We start from the raw sequence: 21064 nt of genomic DNA, 5'->3' as shown, positions 1-21064 counted from the left end.
TGCTTTTTTATCTTTTCTTGATGGCATCTGTGTCAAATGTGCTCATTTTACCAGTCAAAAGATGATTTTCTATCTGGCATCACTGAAAGCTCACACTAAGATCTAAAAATTAATCCATGATCTTTCTGCTCTTTACACCCAGTTATGAAGATTCTTCAGTGAGAACTGAGCCAACATCTTTGCTGATGGTGCATGGGGCAGAATATCCTGTTTTCTGTAAAATTACTGGCTTCATAGTGCAAACACTAGTAAAACCTGATTGCACCTAGGTATTGAGCAAAAAGTTATGTTACCCTGTAATTGCTTTTATGAGTTTAACTACATTTTAAATAGAAATGTGTAGAATATTTGTGCTTGCAATTTTGGAGAAGACACAAAGAACCTTGACCAATCTGAATGACCACTGCAGTGCTGAAGGAGAATCCTCAGTGTTTGGGGATAGCTTTCATTTACTTAATTTTAAATATTTGCTTCTTTTGTTTGTTTTACATTTGTTAGTTTTAGCAAATGTAAATATTTGCAAACTAGATGGCAGTAGCATGCCTTAATTCCAAGTGCTGATGGTGTTTATCATATAAAACAAAACAAATAATGAAAATCTCCTTAACTTATTTCAACTTAAGAGTCCTTAAGTGGGCAATAACACAGCATGGCAAAACTGAGACATAGCTGGAGCAAGTCATAATACAGGACTTGGACTCCAGTTTAACAAAGAAATTAAACACATGCTTAAATTCATTCCTATTCAGCAAATTCAATGGAACTTATTCGTGTGCCTGAAGTTAAGCATGTACTTAAAGTGCTTTGCTGAACAGGGTTGGAATGCTGATCTGAGACCTTAGACTTCTATTTGCCCCATTGTATGGTTCACTTTCACTTGGTTTTGAAATGCAGGCAGATTGCAGTTTCTCTGGGAACAAATATGAGTGTGGCAATGGTAGACCACAGCGCAATTTATACACTCCTATAGTTTTTAACACATCAGTGATGCCATTCAGCCTTCAGGAAGCTTTCTGCTCTGGATTGATATAGAATATCCAGAAGCTGAATAATAAGCTGCACAAAAGAGATGCCACACATTGTCTATTCAGTTACATTTTTTGGCCTCGTGATAAAGCTGAAAGTCTCTGGGTATAATCTTCACAATCCAAAGTGTGTCTGTGGTGAGCTTCCAGATTGGATTTCTGTCACACTGTCTTCACTCTTGATCTTCATTATGCCTAGGGCTGACTGTATAGGAGAAAAGCAGCTGTTGGGAGGGTGTGAGGAAGAGGGAATCCTTTGGATATTCTTGCCCAGTCCTCTCTCAGCCCACGATTACAACTGTTGTGGGGCTTTAACACTGAGAAACAGCCGAATGCAGCTTGAGGGAGTCATCCCCAATCGCACACATCCAAGAAAGATTGGCCCCATGAATAACCTCCATTGTGAATTTAATCTGATGTTAAACCCCCACAACTCCTGCGTTTGGGAACTCTTATTCCAGTTTAAGAGTGACTTTACTTGGGATAGCTTAAATTGATTGGGAACAGGTTTAAACTAAGTGTGTCCACATGGAGGTTTGCACCAATGTAACTTAATCGGTTTAAAAAAACAATTTAAATTTAAACCAGTACTGTTTTCCCATGTAGACAGTTGATTTATGTTTGAAGCGCTCATGGGGCTTCTTAGTTATAAGGAACTATGCTCTTGGGAAGCGGTTTGTGAGGAACAATTTTGTGTTGTCAAGTGGATGCGATGGACCATTCTATCTTTAATTTCTATTGGTCATAACATAAATGGCTCTGTGTAGCCACTTCAGGCACCAAATGTAGCTGTTTGTACTCAAACACAGACTGGAACAGGGAATGGGCTTAACTGGGAGCATCGCCAGAGCTCATGGATATGGCCAATCAAAACCCTTCACAAGGCTGGAGACAGCAGTGAGCTAAGTCCACTACCTCATCCCATAACGTGCAATGACAGCAGCAGCCTGGTTCTCTGCTGGCTGCTTAGTTTTAGGCTGATGAATTATTCCATCTTCAAGCTTCACACCCTCCACATGCATTTTCCTGAGCATTTATACTGTTTGCTGCTTCCCCTGGTCTGGGCAACATGAATCAGTGAGTCCAAAGGACTGGTAGTATAATTATCAACTACCAAACTCCACAGCAAGCACCACATTGTTCCAGGTTAACTTTAAACGGATCAAATAAACACAAAAGCAGGTGCCTAAAGGGCAGGCTTCCAGTATCTTTACTGTTTTGTGGTTTAGCAACCAAATAGCCTGTTTTCTTAATCATTAAAAGAACATTATGAAGGTTTTAATCGTGTGTGTGTGTGTGTGTGCTTGTGCTTGATTTGCTTGGTTGTTAGGGGAAGGTCCTGTCAATCAGATGGATGCTTAGTGAGCAGAGATCTCATTCACCAGGGACTCCTCACAGCAAGCTAATGAATGAAAAAGACTGGGTAGGAATTTTACCCATGAATCAGAACGGCTTGGTGGGGGGGTGGGGGTGTACAAGGAGGTCGTGCTGGCACTTGCAAGTTACTTTAGGGCTGACCCTTTGGTTCTTTACTTCATCAAAGGGATATTTCAGCTTAGGTTACTTATATAATTTGTACACGTAGTTTGAATATTTAGCTGTCTGAATGAATGAATGAATGTTTAGGAAACCAGAGATGATGATGTCTGAGTAGTGCATCAGGGAATGTAGACCACAGATCAGGTCAGCCACCTGCAATAAACCAATATCAGTATCGAGTGCATCTCTGGAAGATTGGCTGGTGTATTGTGCTCATATGTGTCCAGAGTGTCCCCAGAAGCAGGAAGAGTCACAGGGGATATGCGTCCTGATTTGAACCTCACCATTTAAAGATGTGAGGGTCTGTTCCAGTCTTCCAAGTACACACACACGCTTAAGATACAGATTGTTGCACACACAGAGATGCAATAGAGTTGGGAGTCTTCAGCACTCCCTAGTTTAGAAATGGAGCAGCAGAGAGGCCTGTTCACCACACCAAGGTAACTGCCAGGGTTGGGAAACAAATCACAGGAGATGCCCCTTGTACAAACACAAAGATACTTTATTCCCCGCTCATCCGTGGGGAAAAAAAACATGCCAGAGATTAATAACAAAGCCCTGCCTTGGACCCACTAGGATGTGAGAGTATCTTTCGCTTAGAATCTCAGGGTTGGAAGGGACCTCAGGAGGTAATCTAGTCCAACCTGCTGCTCAAAGCAGGACCAATCCCCAATTTTTGCCCCAGATCCCTAAAGGGCCCCCTCAAGGATTGAGCTCACAATCTTGGGTTTAGCAGGCCAATGCTCAAACCACTGAGCTATCCCTCCCCACTCTTCCTTTGTCACTCCTCTCTCATCCCTCAGGTGTCGTCATTCTTATGTCATGGAACCTTCCTTCATTTCCTCTCCATCAGCGTTATCTTCAGCCCAGACAACACAGCACTCCCTCAGCATGCCCTTGGACCTGGCGAGTGCAGTGCTCATTCAGCAGTCTCTTCATCTTGGTGCTCTCTTGGCAACCCCTTGAGCCTGGGTGATGCATTGCTTCCTCAGCATCCCCTTTGGTGCCCCCTTGGGCCTGGCAAGCCAGGCACTCCCTCAGCTGGCATGGTATTCTTTGGGTGTCCCCTTCAGTGCCAGCTGGCACTGGGCTTCCTTGGCCCCTTTGGTATCAGTTTTGGCATAGTGCTCCTTCAGCATCCCTTTCAGCCTGGCTAGTGCACTGCTCCCTTGACAGCCCCTTCAGCGGCCCATTCAGCCCAACCCTCCCTCCTCATCCCCTTTGGCACAGGGCTCCCTTAGCATCCTCTTGGATCCAGCAGTCCCAGCACTCCCTTGGTGTCCCCTGTGGTATGGCATTAGCTTGGTATCGCCTTCAGCACAACACTCCCTCAGTGTCCCCTTTGTCACAGCATGGCACTCCATTGGTGTCCTGTTCATTGTGTCTGGTGCAGCACTTCCTTGGAGTCCACTTTGTCCCAGCTCTTGCATGGCACTCTCTTGACTGATGTGGCATTCCTTCAGCATCCCTATTCCTTTTTGTGTAGACCCCAAGTCATCTCTTGAATGAACGTACACCACTTCCTCCCCGTCCTGGGGCTTTGCTGCTCTGCCGTGCCAGATGGTTCTGGGCTATTGCTCGGCAACAGCTCGGTATGTTGCATCATCTCAGGTGATGAGGTATGTCACAGTGAGCTGCTGACATCACAGAATGGTTGTCATGCACCTACAATGCACTGGGATAGGGATTTAAGGTTACAGTTTTCTCCAGTCTTTCCCAGCAGACTTGTCTGTTTCCCATGTCACTTCACAGATTATTGATTTCAGAACAAGAATCAGGAGAAGCAGAATTGGTGGTATAGCTGTTAGAACAGGAGCCTGAGAGTCTGACTGTCTGTGGCTTTGGGTGGTCACTTCTCTTTGTTTCTTGATTTTTTTCCCATCTGCAAAATGGGGCTAGTGATACTGACCTCTTGGGCTCCTCAGCTCTTGTGATGGCACATGGTGCTGAACACATCAGAATGTTAGTAGCTGGCACTGCTCTAATGGCTCCATGTACTGAGGAGTTATTAGGAGCTGAAATGTGTCCTCAAGCCCCTGTGTGGTATGAGAGCCTTTTGGTAGCCACATCTCCATTCTAAACCCCAGATTTCAAGTCTTTGCAATTTTCTGCTGACAGAAAGTTCCAGCCACTTGTGGTTAATAAATATTCCATCACAGTTCCTGCAAGGGTCGGGGCATCCATGCTGGAGTCCAGCTCTGGGGATTGCACTCCACACCCTCTGCATTCTTTGCTGGATACAGGATCCTTCATTATTCCCTGTGCTGTCAAACAGCTGCTGGGTCCCAGGCCAGGGGTGGGAGAAGTGATCCCTGTATATCCCATTCTTCACAAAGAGAGGGCATGAGGTGGAACTACTGTGGATTGCTTTGAAATCCCTATATGAAAAGAGAGCTCAGGGTTCATCTGCACTGGAAAACTCAGCAGGCTTGGAAACAGTTTTCAGTTTTAGCAGCCTGTCTGGATTTCCACTTGCTCACCTGGGCCCACTGTGGGGAGGATGGGGGCAGAGCTTCTTTTAAATGGGCTTGGAAAACCAGAATTTTCAAGACCTTTTTGGTGGAGTTATGCCCCATCCATCCAGCTGATCTAGTTGTGTAAGTGAAAAACACTTTTGAGATCAGTCACTGAAAATGACTTCAGAACACAGTCATTTTCCTAATGTGGTCAGGGCCCATAAATGCACAGTATTATATTTACCCATCCAAATGCCATTCCCCTTAATGAGCACATTATTCTGACTCCATAATACAATTGTGACTAAAGGCCACTCTGTCTTCTGCTAATGTGAAGCATTTGTTTATTATGACTATTCACCTCTTTTTTGCTGAGGGTTGTGTCTGTGTCTCTGGAGTGGATAGGATGAAATAAGGCTGGAACTTTTGATCAGCTGTGGTGAAACAGTTGTGGTGAGGAGGGGCTCCTGGACAATGGGAGGGGTGGGGTCTAAGAGTCAGTCTGTTTAAAAGAGAGAGAGAGAGAGTGTGTGTGTGTGTGTGTGTAAAACTGAAGACATGGCCTTTGCTGTTTATGGTGTCCTGATTAATGAACTGGACTGGGACTCAGTAGATCTGGGTTCAATTCTTGGATCTGCCACAGACTTCCTATGTGACCTGGGGGAAGTCACAATCTCTCCTGTCTCCATTTCTCAACTGTAAAATGGTGATTCCTTTCACCCATATTTTATCCATTTAGACCGTAAGCTCTTTGGGGCACTCCTCTTACTATAAGTTTGTACAGTGTCTAGTACAACGGGGCCTGGATGCTAATTGGGATTTCTCAGCACAACAATAATATAATTATTATTAATAAGATGCATTGCATATATTAACTCATTTTGAGGGGTCCCTGTGAGAGGATATGGCTGATAATCAGGTCTCTCCTCTTCTATATTTCTCTTTCATTTCTCCTACACCCTCTGCATTTCTGAAACTCATGAAGAAGAAGAATTAATTATCCTGTGTCTGTTGAGCCTTATAAAAGATCCACCAAAGAAGACAGGAAAATAGATGCCTGCAAACCAAAGAGCATTGCATCGACCCCTAAGCATGGTAATATAATTCTTGGGTACTCAGGTTCACTGAACTTAAAATTACTCTATAACATCATCTCTTCTTGCTTATTTCTGGATTGTGGGGAATCAAGGTGCTCGTTTCAGCTAAGACCATGTGGTCTGACTTGTATGCACATAAGATTTCTCCATACTTTTCTCTGCGTTTGCCTGTATGCTGATCTTTAACCCCATTCACCGCCAGTGCATAGGTAAGTGTTGCAATAAGATTTTGCTTTGAATCATTCTCAAAGTATGTAAAGTATTTGCCACTTAAGAGTGTATTCAGGACAAAAAACCCGTTGGCAGCTGCACAACTGTTTGTCTCTGAGCAGTGATTAACTGTTATGGTTCACACACTTCAGTTGATGCTCCTTGAGATTTTTCCATGCCACCAAACACACTTAATTCCAGACCCAAGTGTGTTGCAGGTTTTAGAGGGTAAAACTCCAAGATGAGGCATGACTTGGATCACTGGTGTGTGATTAGCCCAATGAGCCACTCATTTATGTTCTGCTTTCTGAAATCCCTCAGCTGATGTCTTTTAGGGGCACAAGTTATTTTACAGTTCAGACAGAATACCTGCAGCAGTTTCTCATTTACAGTTAATAGGCAGCTGACTGGCAATGTGTTCTTGCACAAATGTGTCTGCAAGTGTAAAGAGGCCAGTGCAAATGTTGACTTTTCAGAACCTATTGTGAATGTTGATTCCATAACATTAAATATATTCTAGACCTGTCATGCACACAATCCTACTCTTATGCTTCATGCTATTGGAGGGGGAAAAGCTATATGGCATTCCTTATGTACTGAGCACTGATAATATGTTGACTACTAGACAGAGGAAGACATGGCCTGTGCCTCTGGGAGCTTAGAATCCATATCCAATGCAGGCAGGCTAAATCAGAGAGATAGACATCTTCCAGGAAGGAGATGGGTTGTGTGTGTATGTAAGTATGTGTTATATGCGGTGATTCAGTGTTGAAGAGCCTCATGGAAGAAATGTGGTTAGAAGTGGGATTTGAAGAAATGAGAAGGGGAGGTAGTTTAGCTTACAAGGAGAGGAGGAGGAATTCCAGACATAGCCATGGCATGGGGAAAGGATACTAATGAGGAGCATGGAGTGGAGGGAAATAAGAGCAAAGTGTTTTCTGTTTGGCTCCGTCCAGCATTGTGAATGTAAGTTCTTTGGGGCAGAGACTGTCTTTTTTGTTGTATTTGTACAGCACCTAGCAAAATAGAGTCTTGGTCTATAATTGGGGCCCCTAGGCACTTTGATAATACAAATAAATAACAACATCCAATTGAATAAATTTTAAAACTTATGATGAGGACTAAATTGGCATCTTCTTTTGAAGCATCAGACTTTTGGGATAAGCTGAGTGGGCTCAATTTCCTTCCAACAGCACTGTGGGTAAAATATTATTCAACCTGTAGAACTGAGCATGGTTCGGACATTCCTCTCTTCTTACGCTCATAGAACTAGTGTAACAGTTCTCCACTAAGAGTCATTTGAATGTTTTAAACAATTTAGCTTTGCCTTTGTTCACGCTTTCATGTTTGCTTGCCATGAGCAGAATCACACAAATCCTACTTTACTGGGATTAAAGCTTTAAAAAAATCTGACTTTAAGCTTGCATGCCCAAATATTTATGGGCCACACAGCTGAATCTGAGGCTTATGCTCATCCAATCAGAGAAAGTCAATATGAGTTCAAGGCACAAAGGGAAAATAGTATATTTGAATTGAGGGCCACACAGTGTGCACCAGAGAGCTGAATGTTGCCCTAATGTGATGTGTATGAAAATTAAACAGGATAGAAATTGCTTGTGCAAAATGTGAAGGGGAAATGGCAATGATGTGCCTTAAGCTAGCAATAACATTAAACTGTTGTACGTTATTGCTCGCTTAGGGCACATCACTGACATGACATTTTTTTCCTCAAAATTCTGTGCTGTTTATCTCATCTTTTGGAACCAAATCACGTACTGACAGTAAATACAACTCGATATTGAGTCCAACACACAGATTACACGGTATTTGACCTGTTTGTGTTTCTCCTAACATTTTTTGAATTATCAACTTTTTGAAAATAAGTGGGTTTTCAGGAGGGATTTGAAAGACAAGAGCTGGTGGCTTGGTGAACTAGACTATCCAAGCAAAGAGGCTGGTATGAAAAAAAGTCCGGGGATGATTGAAACTGATGGATATATCTAGGCTGGCATCGCTGGCAGAGCAGAGGGGATAAATGGCTCCAGATAGAGATCTAGTGGACGGGTTACACCTTGGTCTACTTTTCTGAGGTGCAGATCATCAAACTACTATTCCAGATCTGACTTCACCTTGGAAACAAACATTTAAAAAGAAATAATTGTTTTACAACCCTATTACAATGGAGAAATCCACTGGGCATCTGGAGCAAACTCTCAAAATCACCTCAGACTTAGGATTTTCCCTTCCTTGTGTCTGGTAGCTTGAGGGAATAGGTGGCTTGTATAAGATATATTGCAGTGAGTGAGGCCTTTAGCTCTATTAGAAATGTCAGAAGTGTACCTTAGATTATATTTAGAACCTGGTGGCAATACATGCTTTTTTGTATTACACTAAAATGCAGTCTTTAGCAACTCACATACAAAGTATGATGATCTCTGTTTAAATGCAATCCATTTTTAGCAATGCTTGTATGCACTTTACAATCTGTATCCTAAAACAGGTCCCTTAAGTAGATATATCTTTTAAGAGACACAATATGACAAAGCCACAGATGTTTGGTGCATGATATATTTCTTTCTTTCCCAGTGGCCCTTATAAAAAGGACCAGAAGATAGACTTATTAAAAGTCAACTAATGACATGATGTAGGGAGCCTGTGGTTCAGTGACTGTTATTACAGCTGTGCCCCATTACATATTGGATACCTAGCACATGCTTGTTTTTTGAATGACATTTATCTTTTGAGTTTCAAACATTCCTGGAATAAATAAGGATTTTACGCTTTTCAAATGTGTTTTACAGTTCAGCCCCAGGGCTGCTGAAGGATTATTTTAACTCAAACAGTCATCCTGTAGCAAAGCAAAAAGGGAAGTGTAGGAGCATCCTCCATGCTCCCACTGTTACTGGATAGAGATGATCCCCATCCAAGCCTTTGATTCCAGCCCCCACAAACCTTTGGGAAGCTATGCCCGGGATTTGAACTTTGTGGCTGACATTGATCTCTTCAATGTGCCAAACAACAGCTTGGGTCTGAACTCTGCTCATCTCTGAGAAAATTCCAATATGGATCTTGTGACTGATGCCCACCATCTCCCACCCTCCCTACCTTTTAAGTGGAGGTTTTGGAATGGTAGATTGGATGTCAATAGATAATCATCAGCAACATTGATCCACATATCCATTTATGTTTTAGTATGAGTTTCTTAAGGTTCTAATTGCGAGGTCACGTGACACTGAGGTTCTCTGTGTAAACAGCTCAGTGTGTTAAAATAATAAAAAAGAAAGAAATCAAGGCAAGGAAAACATTTGCTCTCAGGCTAAACACATAACAGTCCCTTATTATTTTTTCTTTCAGTGCAGAAGCACTAACATTGCAAGGTGAATGACTAGTGAGAGAGGCAGTCGGTGTACTTCTGAATTTTTAAAAAAGCTAACAACTTGCATTGCCTCTTGAAGTTTGTCTTCATTAGACAGCTTGCAAGCCTGGTCAGTTAGACAGACAATTCTAAAACTACCTGTTTCTTTGATCCACACTACAAACATCTTTCCACCAATTGCTGGCCAAATCCAACGTTCCTTGTATGCTCAAAACTCCCATGATAGCCAAGTGGAGTTTTGTGTTCATAAATTATGCAGGACTTAATAAAATCCTTCTCAATTAAACTGCAATTATTGATTTAAAGCTGTGAATCCTCTTTTGTTGGAAAGCCTATATGGAGTTTGGTTTGTAGACCTTATTGTTCATGTGAGTCTGAGGGCTTGTCTTCACTACCACATTACATAGCTTCTGCCTGTCGTTGAGGTGGAGTAATTACGTTGATGCAACTGAAGCCATGTCGGCAGGAGAGTGCTGTAAATTGAGGTCACTCGGGGGTGATTTTTTCACACCCCTGAGCAATGTAAGTTACATCAACTTTGGCGGTGGTGTAGACAAGCCCTAAAGCTCCACCACCTCATCAGACTCTTGTAGACTGGCATGCTCTGAAATCCAAACTTATTCTGTAGACTTTTGACACTGAGTAACTGTTTCCAACCTGCCAGTGGTAGAGGTGGCTCAAAATGAAAGGCTGTAGGGTTGTCTAGTTTGGACACCAGCATCTCTCGTGGAAGTGCTTAGAAGAGTGGAAGACACTTTTCATTTATTATGAAATGCTTTCAGCCGAAAGCATTTAAGTCCAGAGCAGGTTGCATTTTTTTACGTGGAGTTTACCAGTGCAAGCAGTTTAGCAGCTCATGCTGATTAGATATTTAAAGCTGAAGCTGGTGGACAACTGTTCTGTGAAAGGATAGTGTTGTTCAGAGATAATGTGTATTAAAGTAAGAACTGAGAATTCATCTGTATTGGTGTAACCATGAAATGACAAAGAATCGTGGAGAGGCAAAGTGAAAGAAAAGAAAATAATGTCTCTAAAATTATCAAGATTTCATACCATTTTTAGATTGCTTCGGTTCACTATGTACCCCAATAGTCTGGAACCAGACTGAAGCTGTTCTGATGACATTTGCTGGCAGACCAGTTAAAGGACTTCAGGTCTGCTGCCCAGAACAAAAAAAGATGTTTGTCTCAGAAATCCTTAATCCAACACCACCCATTTTCTCAGGGCAGGAGTTCCGTTTAAGACACTGGCACACACACAAGTAGTTCTTAATGACATTTCTAAGAAATTGGAGGGATTTTTCCAACTGAGATGATAACTTAGTTTCCTGAAGAGCAGTAGCCTAGTAAGCATCTGACAGTTGGTGTTGCAGTCATGGTAAATAAATCCCTCTTTCTTGAAAGCTCACCCCAGGAGGCACAAGACTATAGGAAAGCAGAAAGTAACCTGACAGTGGGGTTGGGCAGGGGAAGCTAGACTGGTCGGTTAATTGATACAGCCTTATAAATATTGAGTGAAAATATGAAGTTCTGAGAAGCTTCCTCTCCCTCCTTCTTGCCCCCTCCCATTTCATACAGAGAATAGAAAGAATAACATTGTTGTTACGAGTACCTTAGGAGGAAACCTTATGAAAGCATACAGGAGGTGTCCCTCCTCTGTGAAATAACAACTGTGAATGCCACGGCACCATAATTTTTAGTTTCTGAAGTGAGTGCCTTGTGCAGCCTGATACTTCTCAGATGGACATGGTGTGTCCGTGATTTATCACCCACATGTTAAGCATGTGTGAGTAAGTCAAACATTTTGCCTGTAGTGCAGCAGGTGTTTAAAAAGAGACAGCAAAAACACACAGCGAGCGAGAGAGAGAGAGATGGGAGGATGTGAAAATGCAAAACGTAATAAAGCTGGCTTTTAATCTAAAAATTAATTGTTATGGTGAGAAATTACCCCTGATACTCATTTGTCCAGTGACAGCTGCTGCCCAGAATGTGGCTTTCCTCTGTGCTTAAGAGTGAAAGTAACCAGCTGTATTTTAGTGCAGTTCCTGTTGGAGCTTCTTTTTTTCCCTTTCCATTCTTTGCCCTCCCCTCTTTTCTTTGTCATTTGCGCAATGCCTGCTGTCATCCCAGAGTCTGCAGCCAAGTGCTATAGTCCTCTCATCTGCAGAATACATTTGAGCATTCCTCTTTGTTATGCAGAGGCCATCCATGCAGTGCAAAGGTTCCTTTAAAAAGGTCTCAAATAAACAGCTTAAGTTTAAAATTGTTGTAGAGTGTCACACGTGTCCAAAACAGAACCTGTTATTCCATGTTGTCCCAGAAGTTGCAGATTTAGCTGGCAAGTTCCGATAGCCAAAGACTTCCCAGAGAAAGCTTTCCTCCCAGGTGCCTATTTTCAGGAGTGGAGACTGACTTTAACGAAAAACAAGCAAAGCCACAGGATTTTAAGGGAAAAAGCCTGGTTTGGGATACAACCAAAATCAGCCCCTTATAATCCAGGTTTGAATTCCACATCTTCCAAAGTTAACATGTCCCCTGCTAACATCTCTTCTTCCTCCTCCTACCACTGGATCTTTATTTTTTTCTTTTAGTGTAAACCGTTAGTTCCTGACAGCCCTCTGTCAGAAACCATTATCCTTTTCATATGTCTGAGTGTGTCCCACCAAAAATTTGAGCCAGATCCAGGGTAAGAGCTCCTGACATGATGCTTTTGGACCTAGGGCTTGATACAGTCCCAAATTCCAGTCCTCTGGTGAAAAGGGAGGACAAGAAGGGTAAATTCCATTTGGTTTGACTATCGCTTAATGACTCTACAGAATCAGATGACATTTCACAGTGCACGTCATAAAAATATATTGAGTCTGTAGTAACTTAAACAAAAGGTGGAAAAACACATACAAAAGTGCAATGTTAGTTTAACTACATATCCTGGAGATTAAAGGGCAAAGGACTGTGTCTGTGCACACATTCAAGAGTGGGATGGTTGTATCTGGGGGAGGGAGGTGTAGGGTTTAGCAGGTTTCCAAAGATGTCATTAAAATATAACTATTTCCTTTCTCTTCTACAAGCCTTATGAGCCACCTGACACAATGTTCTGTTTGTACCCTTTTTGGAATGTGTTTAACCTTGTAATTACGTGTTCTAGCAAAACATTATATATGATGGCAGCATGTTTAACTGCACTTCATTAAGAGAGTACATTGTATTGCAATCAAAGAAAGTTCCCTATTAAAAATATTTCAACTCCTGCTTTTTATAAGCAATGTTAAAGAATAAACCATTGTTAGATACCAACCTGGGATGGGGGTGAGGGGAAGGAGATTTGGGAGGGGGGAAGTCACAAATCTAAAGAGAAATACAATGGTTCAGAAAAAGAGAACTTTAATAGACATTATTGAGACATGCAGATGTGTCTCCACTGCCATTACATTTGACTGTCCAACAAACAGAATGCTGGTAGATAGTGATATGTTGGGTAAAGCCAAAACTGTGAGAGCTCGGTCACAAAACCATTCCCGTCTTGGTTTCTCCTTGCTGTAAAGTCTGGTTGAAAGGAAAAAAAATGTTTTTGTTCTGTTGTTGTTGTTGTTGAGAGAGAGAGAATTAATTGTTTGTGAAAGATGCTTGACTGAGATAAACACTTAAGCCTTTTATTTAGCTACATAGCACTGGCACCACACATTTCCTCAAATAGCTCTATGATATGAACATGCCTTCTGTATTGTGTGAGGTGTATATGTGGAAAAGCAGTTTTTACTTCATGTCCATTCAGTCCTTGGACTTTCCAGTGGGACTTCTAGCAAGGGTGACAGTGATGGGTGGTGGGTTTTCTTTTTTTTATTATTTGGATATTGGTACTCTGAGAACTGGGCTAAGATCACCAACTCATTTTGCGTAGACCAGCAAAACAGTCGCCAGTTGGTGGTGTCTTTTTGTCACCACAGATCTGGGACGAAAGTGAACAAGTGGCGCTGAGAAGGGAGACTCAGTATATCATTACCCAAGCAACCCAAACCCTCAGTGTAAAAACTTAAATATATTTAAAATATATCATTCCGTGTCAATCTCTATAGAGATTCCCTATAGAGACAGGGGCCATAGTCTCCATATGGAATGGGGTGGGGTTTATTCAGACTATAAAGTCAAGATTAGGTGGTAATGTCTTCAGATCACAATAAATAAAAAGTCTCTTTTTTAGAATAGTTCAGGGAACATTCTTAAATAGTTTGTGCACTCCCAATGCCTCAGACCCACTCCTGAACAAATTCTCTCTAAAGCACTAATTTTCCATCCATGCTACCTGAACTTACTTGGAGTGCTTTATCTTTAAAGATACAGGACCATCTTAAGCCCTGATATAAGCGGGTGCATCACCATTGGAAGACAGTGGCCCATACCCTTTTTAGATCTAAATCCTACAGAACTTTGAGATTTTTAATAAAATGTAATTTGTGACCAGCAGAACTAAACAAGAAACAAGATGACTTTAAACATTTCACCAGTTGCATATACATGGCTTCCCGGAGTTAATTCTGAACTTTCCCTCTCATAGGACATGGAAATTTAACTTACAGTATATACATCTGTAAACCAGTCACATATGAAAACAATAACCAAGGAATAAAAAAGTCAATAAGAAGATTTATATACAGCTGCTATTAAACTGGAGGAAAAAAAATGATCTGTTGGGGTCAGTTTCTCTGGGAAATCAATTTCAGCAGAGTTTTATTGTCCTCTCTGCTAGACCCTTCATGTTACTTGCTTGCACTTTTAACAGTTATGAGTGAAGAGGTTTTTACACTTGTGAGCTTAAGCTCCCTGGATCACTGCAGTCCATACAATCTGTTACCTTTTCAACATCCATGTCCCCAGTTGCTACAAAAGTCCACCTAACAATATTGAATGCACAAAGTAAATTTCCCCTAGTAAACTTGCATCTTGTCTGAGTTCCCCTAGTGTTGGGAGTCTGTGCATGTTAACTGCGTAAAGTGGTCAAGAACCAGTCATACAGTATATAGACAAATAATGTTATGGATGTATACATTGCACATGTGTATTGAAAATATACATCCTTCCTTACTCATGAAGGAAAATTAATCTTTCAGTACTCATTAATGATGTACATGTGCAATAAGATTGTTATCAAAAAACAAAAAAACCTACATTGTGAGAAAGTTAAGGTTGATAATAGATACATCACACCATCAATACAAACATTAGAACACTGATATATGGGGCTTTATCCAACACCCAATGATGCCCGTGGCAGTCTTAACATGGTTTTCAGTGGAAGTTTATTACAAGTCTTAACCTAAACATTTTTCCAACAGTCTTTCCTTGAAATCTGTATACATTTTCCTAAGTAAAACATTTTCATTTAGATTACCTTTGAGTTGTGTTAAATGAATGTTTACACAATCCGTTCACAAAATGCCTGTTTTAGCAAACTGTACCGATAAAATTGTCTGTGTTTACATCAGCCCAAAATGCCCCCATTGACAAAGTATATTCAAAACATTCTAGCACTGCATGTTTTTGGCAGCATTTGAAGAAAGTAAAATCCAAATGGCATATTAAGAAATTGATTTTTTTTTTTAATTTGAAGCAGTTCTCTGCTGGTCCTGCTGATAGGACATATCTTTCTTCAGTCTGAAGTTATTCTAGTTATTAAGAATGTTCAGGTTGGAGAGAAATCCTAAAGCTCTATCTTCTTACAGTTATTTGAAGGACCTAAAGACTGATGATCTCATTCTTTTTTAAAATAGTTTATACTGCCAATTACCTTTGACTGCCTGAATAAGGACCTAAGAAGTTTAAACTTGTCCCCTCTTTCCAAGAACAGACTGGAAGGCCCATTCTGAGATTATATGGAAAATGGACAGAACATTTCTTTAGAAAGTAAATTGCTCTGTATTATTCTTTAAACTTCTCTCTGCCCCAAAACATGGAGAATTTAGTTTATCCTTTAAAAACAAACAATCCTTCCCCAAACTAGATAAGCTGTTTCCGTAGGAGATGGAGGTTAATATATATATTTTTAACGAAATAACATTTGCAACCCTTTTAGAGGGGGCAGCTTAGTAGTTTAAACATCAGGTTTGAAATTCCTGATTTTCCTGGCAAGTTAGGTTCAAGATCCTGGGATAGCCAGCTGTAGTTAAGTAATATGCTGTAGACTGAATGTTTCAGATGAAACCAGTACTTTGTGTGGACATTAAAGATCCATAGAATCATAGAACTGGAAGGGACCTCAAGAGGTCATCTAATCCAGTCCCCTGCACTCAAGGCAGGACTAAATTATCTAGACCATCTGTCAAGGTTCCTTCCCCACTCTGAACTCTAGGGTACAGATGTGGGGACCTGCATGAAAGACCCCCTAAGCTTATTCTTACCAGCTTAGGTTAAAAATTTCCTCAAGGTACAAACTTTGCCTTGTCCTTGAACCCTATGCTGCCACCACCAAGCGTGTTAAACAAAGAACAGGGAAAGAGCCCACTTGGAGACGTCTTCCCCACAAAATATCCCCCCAAGCCCTACACCCCCTTTCCTGGGGAAGGCTTGATAAAAATCCTCACCAATTTGTACAGGTGAACACAGACCCAAACCCTTGGAACTTAAGAACAATAAAAAAGCAATCAGGTTCTTAAAAGAAGACTTTAATTAAAGAAAAAGTAAAAGAATCACCTCTGTAAAAATCAGGATGGTAAATACCTTACAGGGTAATCAGATTCAAAACATAGAGAATCCCTCTAGGCAAAACCTTAAGTTACAAAAAGACACAAAAACAGGAATATACATTCCATTCAGCACAGCTATTTTACCAGCCATTAAACAAAAGAAATCTAATGCATTTCTAGCTAGATTACTTACTAACTTTTTACAGGAGTTCTGAGCTGCATTCCTGATCTGTTCCTGGCAAAAGCATCACACAGACAGACAGACCCTTTGTTCCACCCCCTCCAGCTTTGAAAGTATCTTGCCTCCTCATTGGTCATTTTGGTCAGGTGCCAGCGAGGTTACCTTAGCTTCTTAACCCTTTACAGGTGAAAGGGTTTTGCCTCTGGCCAGGAGGGATTTTATAGCACTGTGGACAGAAAGGTGGTTACCCTTCCCTTTATATTTATGATACCATCCCTGACAGGTGTTTGCCCAATGTGCTCTTTAAAATTCTCAGTGATGGAGATTCCACAACTTCCCTAGGCAATTTATTCCAGGGTTTAACCACTCTGACAGTTAGGAAGTTTTTCCTAATGTCCAACCTAAACCACCCTTGCTGCAATTTAAGCCCATTGCTTGTCCTATCTTCAGAGGTTAAGAAGAACAATTTTTCTCCCTCCTTCTTATAACAACCTTTTGTGTAACTGAAAACTGTTATGTCCCCTCTCAGTCTTCTCTTCTCCAGACTAAACAAACCCAATTTTTTCATGTTTTCTAGAGCTTTAATCATTTTTGTTGCTCTTCTCTGGACTTTCTCCAATTTGTCCACATCTTTCCTGAAATGTGGTGTCCAGAACTGGACACAATACTCCAGTTGAGGCCTTATCAGCACAGAGTAGAGCGGAAGAATTACTTCTCATGTCTGGCTTACAACACGCCTGCTGATACATCCCAGAATGATGTTTGCTTTTTTTGCAACTGCGTTACACTGTTGACTCATATTTAGCTTGTGGTCCACTATGACCTCCAGATCCCTTTCTGCAGTACTCCTTCCTAGGCAGTCATTTCCCATTTTGTATGTGTGCAACTGATTGTTCCTTCCTAAATGGAGTACTTTGCATTTGTCCTTATTGAATTTCATCCTATTTATTTCAGGCCATTTCTCCAGTTTGTCCAGAACATTTTGAATTGTAATCCTATCCTCCAAAGCATTTACAACCCCTCCCAGCTTGGTATCATCCGCAAACTCTATAGGTGTACTCTCTATGCCATTATCTAAATCATTGGTGAAGATATTGAACAGAACTGGACCCAGAACTGATCCCTGTGGGACCCCACTCGTTATGCCCTTCCAGCTTGACTGTGAACCACTGATAACTACTCTCTGGGAACGATTTTCTAACCAGTTTTGCACCCACCTTATAGTAGCTCCATCTAGGTTGTATTTCCCTAGTTTGTTTTTGAGAAGGTCATGCGAGACAGTATCAAAAACCTTATTAAAGTCAAGATACACCACATCCACTGCCTTCCCCTTATCCACAAGGCCTGTTACCCTGTCAAAGAAGTTTGTCGAACTGTATTTTTGCTGTGATTAAAATTTCGCCTCCCATCTATTCCACACAAGTACCAGTGCCTGTACCAGTTAACTGCTATGTATATACAGTTTCTAAGGTTCTTCCAGATCCATAGGATAGAGAGCTGTATACTTATAAATTGCTATTGATAAATGCATAGCAAACGCTTTTCTAATAAACTGGTGTGAGATGTGTAACTTGTAACATCCATAGAGATGTATAAATAAGTTTAAAATAACTAACACACTGTTATAAGAAAGCTTTAACACAGCACTGAAGTACATACGATTATTTAGGTTTGTCTCAACAAAACATTATAGTAAATCTTATGTAATTTATTAGAGAAAAGCCATTTCTGTTAATCATTTATTAATTATTGATATTTTTGTGAGTGTTAATGGGAAATATTACAGATGGGGTACTGGGTTGGATATGCTATTGAAATACAAAAATGACAAATACCATGAATTAGAAGGCCATAAAAATGACTTACAAGGGCATAAAAGCAGCAAGCAGGAGGGGTTGACTTAACATAGCACTTGCTATACTACAACAGTCCAAGAGGCTGATACTTTGCCTCTAGCAGTGGCCTATACTTATGAAAGGATGGAATTATTCAAGGATATACATTACAAACCAACCCTATATACCTCACTTAATGCTTTTTAACAAGCACAGTGAGCTTGTAGATCTGGTCAATGTAAGTAAAATTAAGATAGACCCCCCTCCCGCCCAGAACTCTAGATTCATTAATAGCGTAACTACTGCAAGATAAAGGTTTACTTAGATTTGAATGAAAAGAGAGTATTTCTGAAATGCAAATGTTGTTAGGGAGTATATTGCAAAGAACGGGGTTGAATATAAAAATACAGTATATAGAGTACATACATTTGTCTGAGGTGGATATATTTTTTCAGCGTTCCAGTCCTTTAAAGAATTTAGCAAAATCAAGTATGATTAGAAATGTGGGTTTGATTTATTTATGTATTTATTTATTTAATTTTTATGAGAACAATCTGTCTGGCATTTAGAAATTCTCCTGCAGCACTGGAAATCCAAACATAACAGCACTATGCTAATACTTGGGAATGGATAATAGCTGAAACTAACAAATCTACCAACAGCAAAAATATCATAGTTGCTGAGTTACCTCTCCTAACTGATGATGGCCAATCTTTGAAAGAATGGATCCAGTGAAGTAAATGGAAGCTTTGCCTTAGATTTCAAGATTCCAGGATTTCAGTGCTGGTTTGGAAAAGATTCCAAAAAATGGTGGTCTGAAGCTTAATTGAAATTCTTTATGTTGGAAATCTCATGAGATCAGGATTTTTACTGCCAGACCTCTAGTACTTCCAGGTTTTGGATGGTGGGTTAGTGGGTGGCATGCCATAGCTTGTCATCCATACTTGTGATTAATGTATCTCAGAAATAAAATTACTGGCAGTGTAAGTTAAATCACATGTACTTTGCATTTTAGATTTTTTATTTTAAAAGGAACACTGTAAAGGAAATGCAATGTATGTAGGAACAATTTGCATCAGGGGAATCCTTACCAAATACTCTCATAAAAAAGGATGTATTCTGCAATATGCTGCTGATTATTATTAACTATGGATACCATGAGACTCCTTGTATGTAATGTATTCCAGTCCTGTAGTATCCTTGCATATGAAAACGTTATCAATGAACTGCTGAGCCTGGTAATAATAATGCTGCAACATTATAACAAATAGGTAGTACCATTATTTGTTTTTTTTTAATATATCAGATGTATTTTATTGCTTACATTATAGTAGCAGATTGAAAACATCTGCTGTCTTGCCACTAGTCCACCAGTAACAGAAAGTCTCAGCTCACTTTCCTTCAGGCCAGTATGCTTCAAGACATGTGTACCAAGACTATAATCCAGCTGCTGAGTGTTGATACAGGGCCAGGCCTATACTCAGGAGTCTTTTAAATGGAAACAATACCTCCTTGCCAAGGATTAGAACAGTGATAAACTCCATTTGCTTTTTCTCTCTCTCCTACCTTCTTCTCCATACAGCCCCGTCCCCCATCACAATAATTAGGAAAGACCGGACATCCCGAAATAGTGTCTCTCTGTCTTGGCAAGAACCCGAGCAGCCTAACGGCATCATCTTGGACTACGAGGTCAAGTACTACGAAAAGGTGGGAGGAAAGGATTGAAAGGGAGGTGTGTGTAATGAAATCATTTCTTCTTCCCTTCACAAAAGCTCAGAGGATGCACCCATTCCTTCACTCTCAGTAGCAACTAAATATTGACACTGTTCAATTTAATAATAATAGGGAGAATATGCTGAGAATCTGAAAAAAGTTGGTAAGTAGTGTTGTGCATCAAATTCATGTCAGAATGCTCCAAAATTAGTGTAGAAATTAAAACAGGTGAAATGTAAAGCAGCCTTTTTCTTCTCAGTTGTATTTACTCAAATGTATTATGTTTCAAATAAGCATGTACTAATGAGCTGGTGTTTCAGTGCAGCATAAACAATATTTTCACAAAAGCAAATTGAGAGGGATTAGATTTCTCTGTTTAGTGTCTTGTTTACAATTTACATCACTCCAGTAATGCACTGTAAAGACTGATAGACCCATTGTGAATGACTGAATTTTGCTAATTAGGGAATAAATGAATGCATGCAAAGGAAGGAAATAAAACTAGGGAAGTGCACCACTAAATATACTTCGCTTTATTTTGACAATAGTATTATATTTTAAGTGGTTTGTCGATACCGCGTATATTTTGTAAAGATAATGAAGTCTCAGGGCTTGTCCACACATGCAAATTTATCTGGAATAAAGAAGGGTGTAGATTTAAATCTGAATAACTCTTCCTGATTAACTTCACGTGTGGTCACTCTTATTCCAGAATAAGAATACCTTATTCTGAATTAGTTTAATTCAAGTGAATTAAACAAAGGCCTTGTCTCTACAAATACTTCGCTTTTGGCAAGCTGCCTACACAAGTGAATTTTTACCACTTTCCCCCATTATTGACATTGTAAAACCAACACAGCTACGGGAGTAGTACAAAATAAAGCCCCAGTTCCGCAAAACACTTAAGCATGTGCTTGACTTTAAACATGTGAGTAGTCCCATTGTAGTCAGTGGAA

General features: G+C 40.4%; 1 protein-coding gene across 4 annotated transcripts in view; it reads left to right on the top strand.

Moving 5' to 3' along the window:
- Positions 1–21064, top strand: part of LOC141999275 (ephrin type-A receptor 3) — a 303677-nt gene that overhangs the window by 210589 nt on the left and 72024 nt on the right. For all 4 annotated transcript variants that reach the window (XM_074972523.1, XM_074972542.1, XM_074972515.1 and 1 more), the window contains exon 6: positions 19978–20102. In XM_074972523.1, coding sequence (XP_074828624.1) covers positions 19978–20102 — 125 coding nt within the window. The remainder of the gene's footprint in view (positions 1–19977; positions 20103–21064) is intronic.

The sequence above is a fragment of the Natator depressus genome, chromosome 1, assembly GCF_965152275.1.
Source record: "Natator depressus isolate rNatDep1 chromosome 1, rNatDep2.hap1, whole genome shotgun sequence".
NCBI classification, from domain to species: Eukaryota; Metazoa; Chordata; order Testudines; family Cheloniidae; genus Natator; species Natator depressus.
Note: the sequence above shows the minus strand (reverse complement) of the source record. Positions and strands in the feature narration are given on the sequence as shown.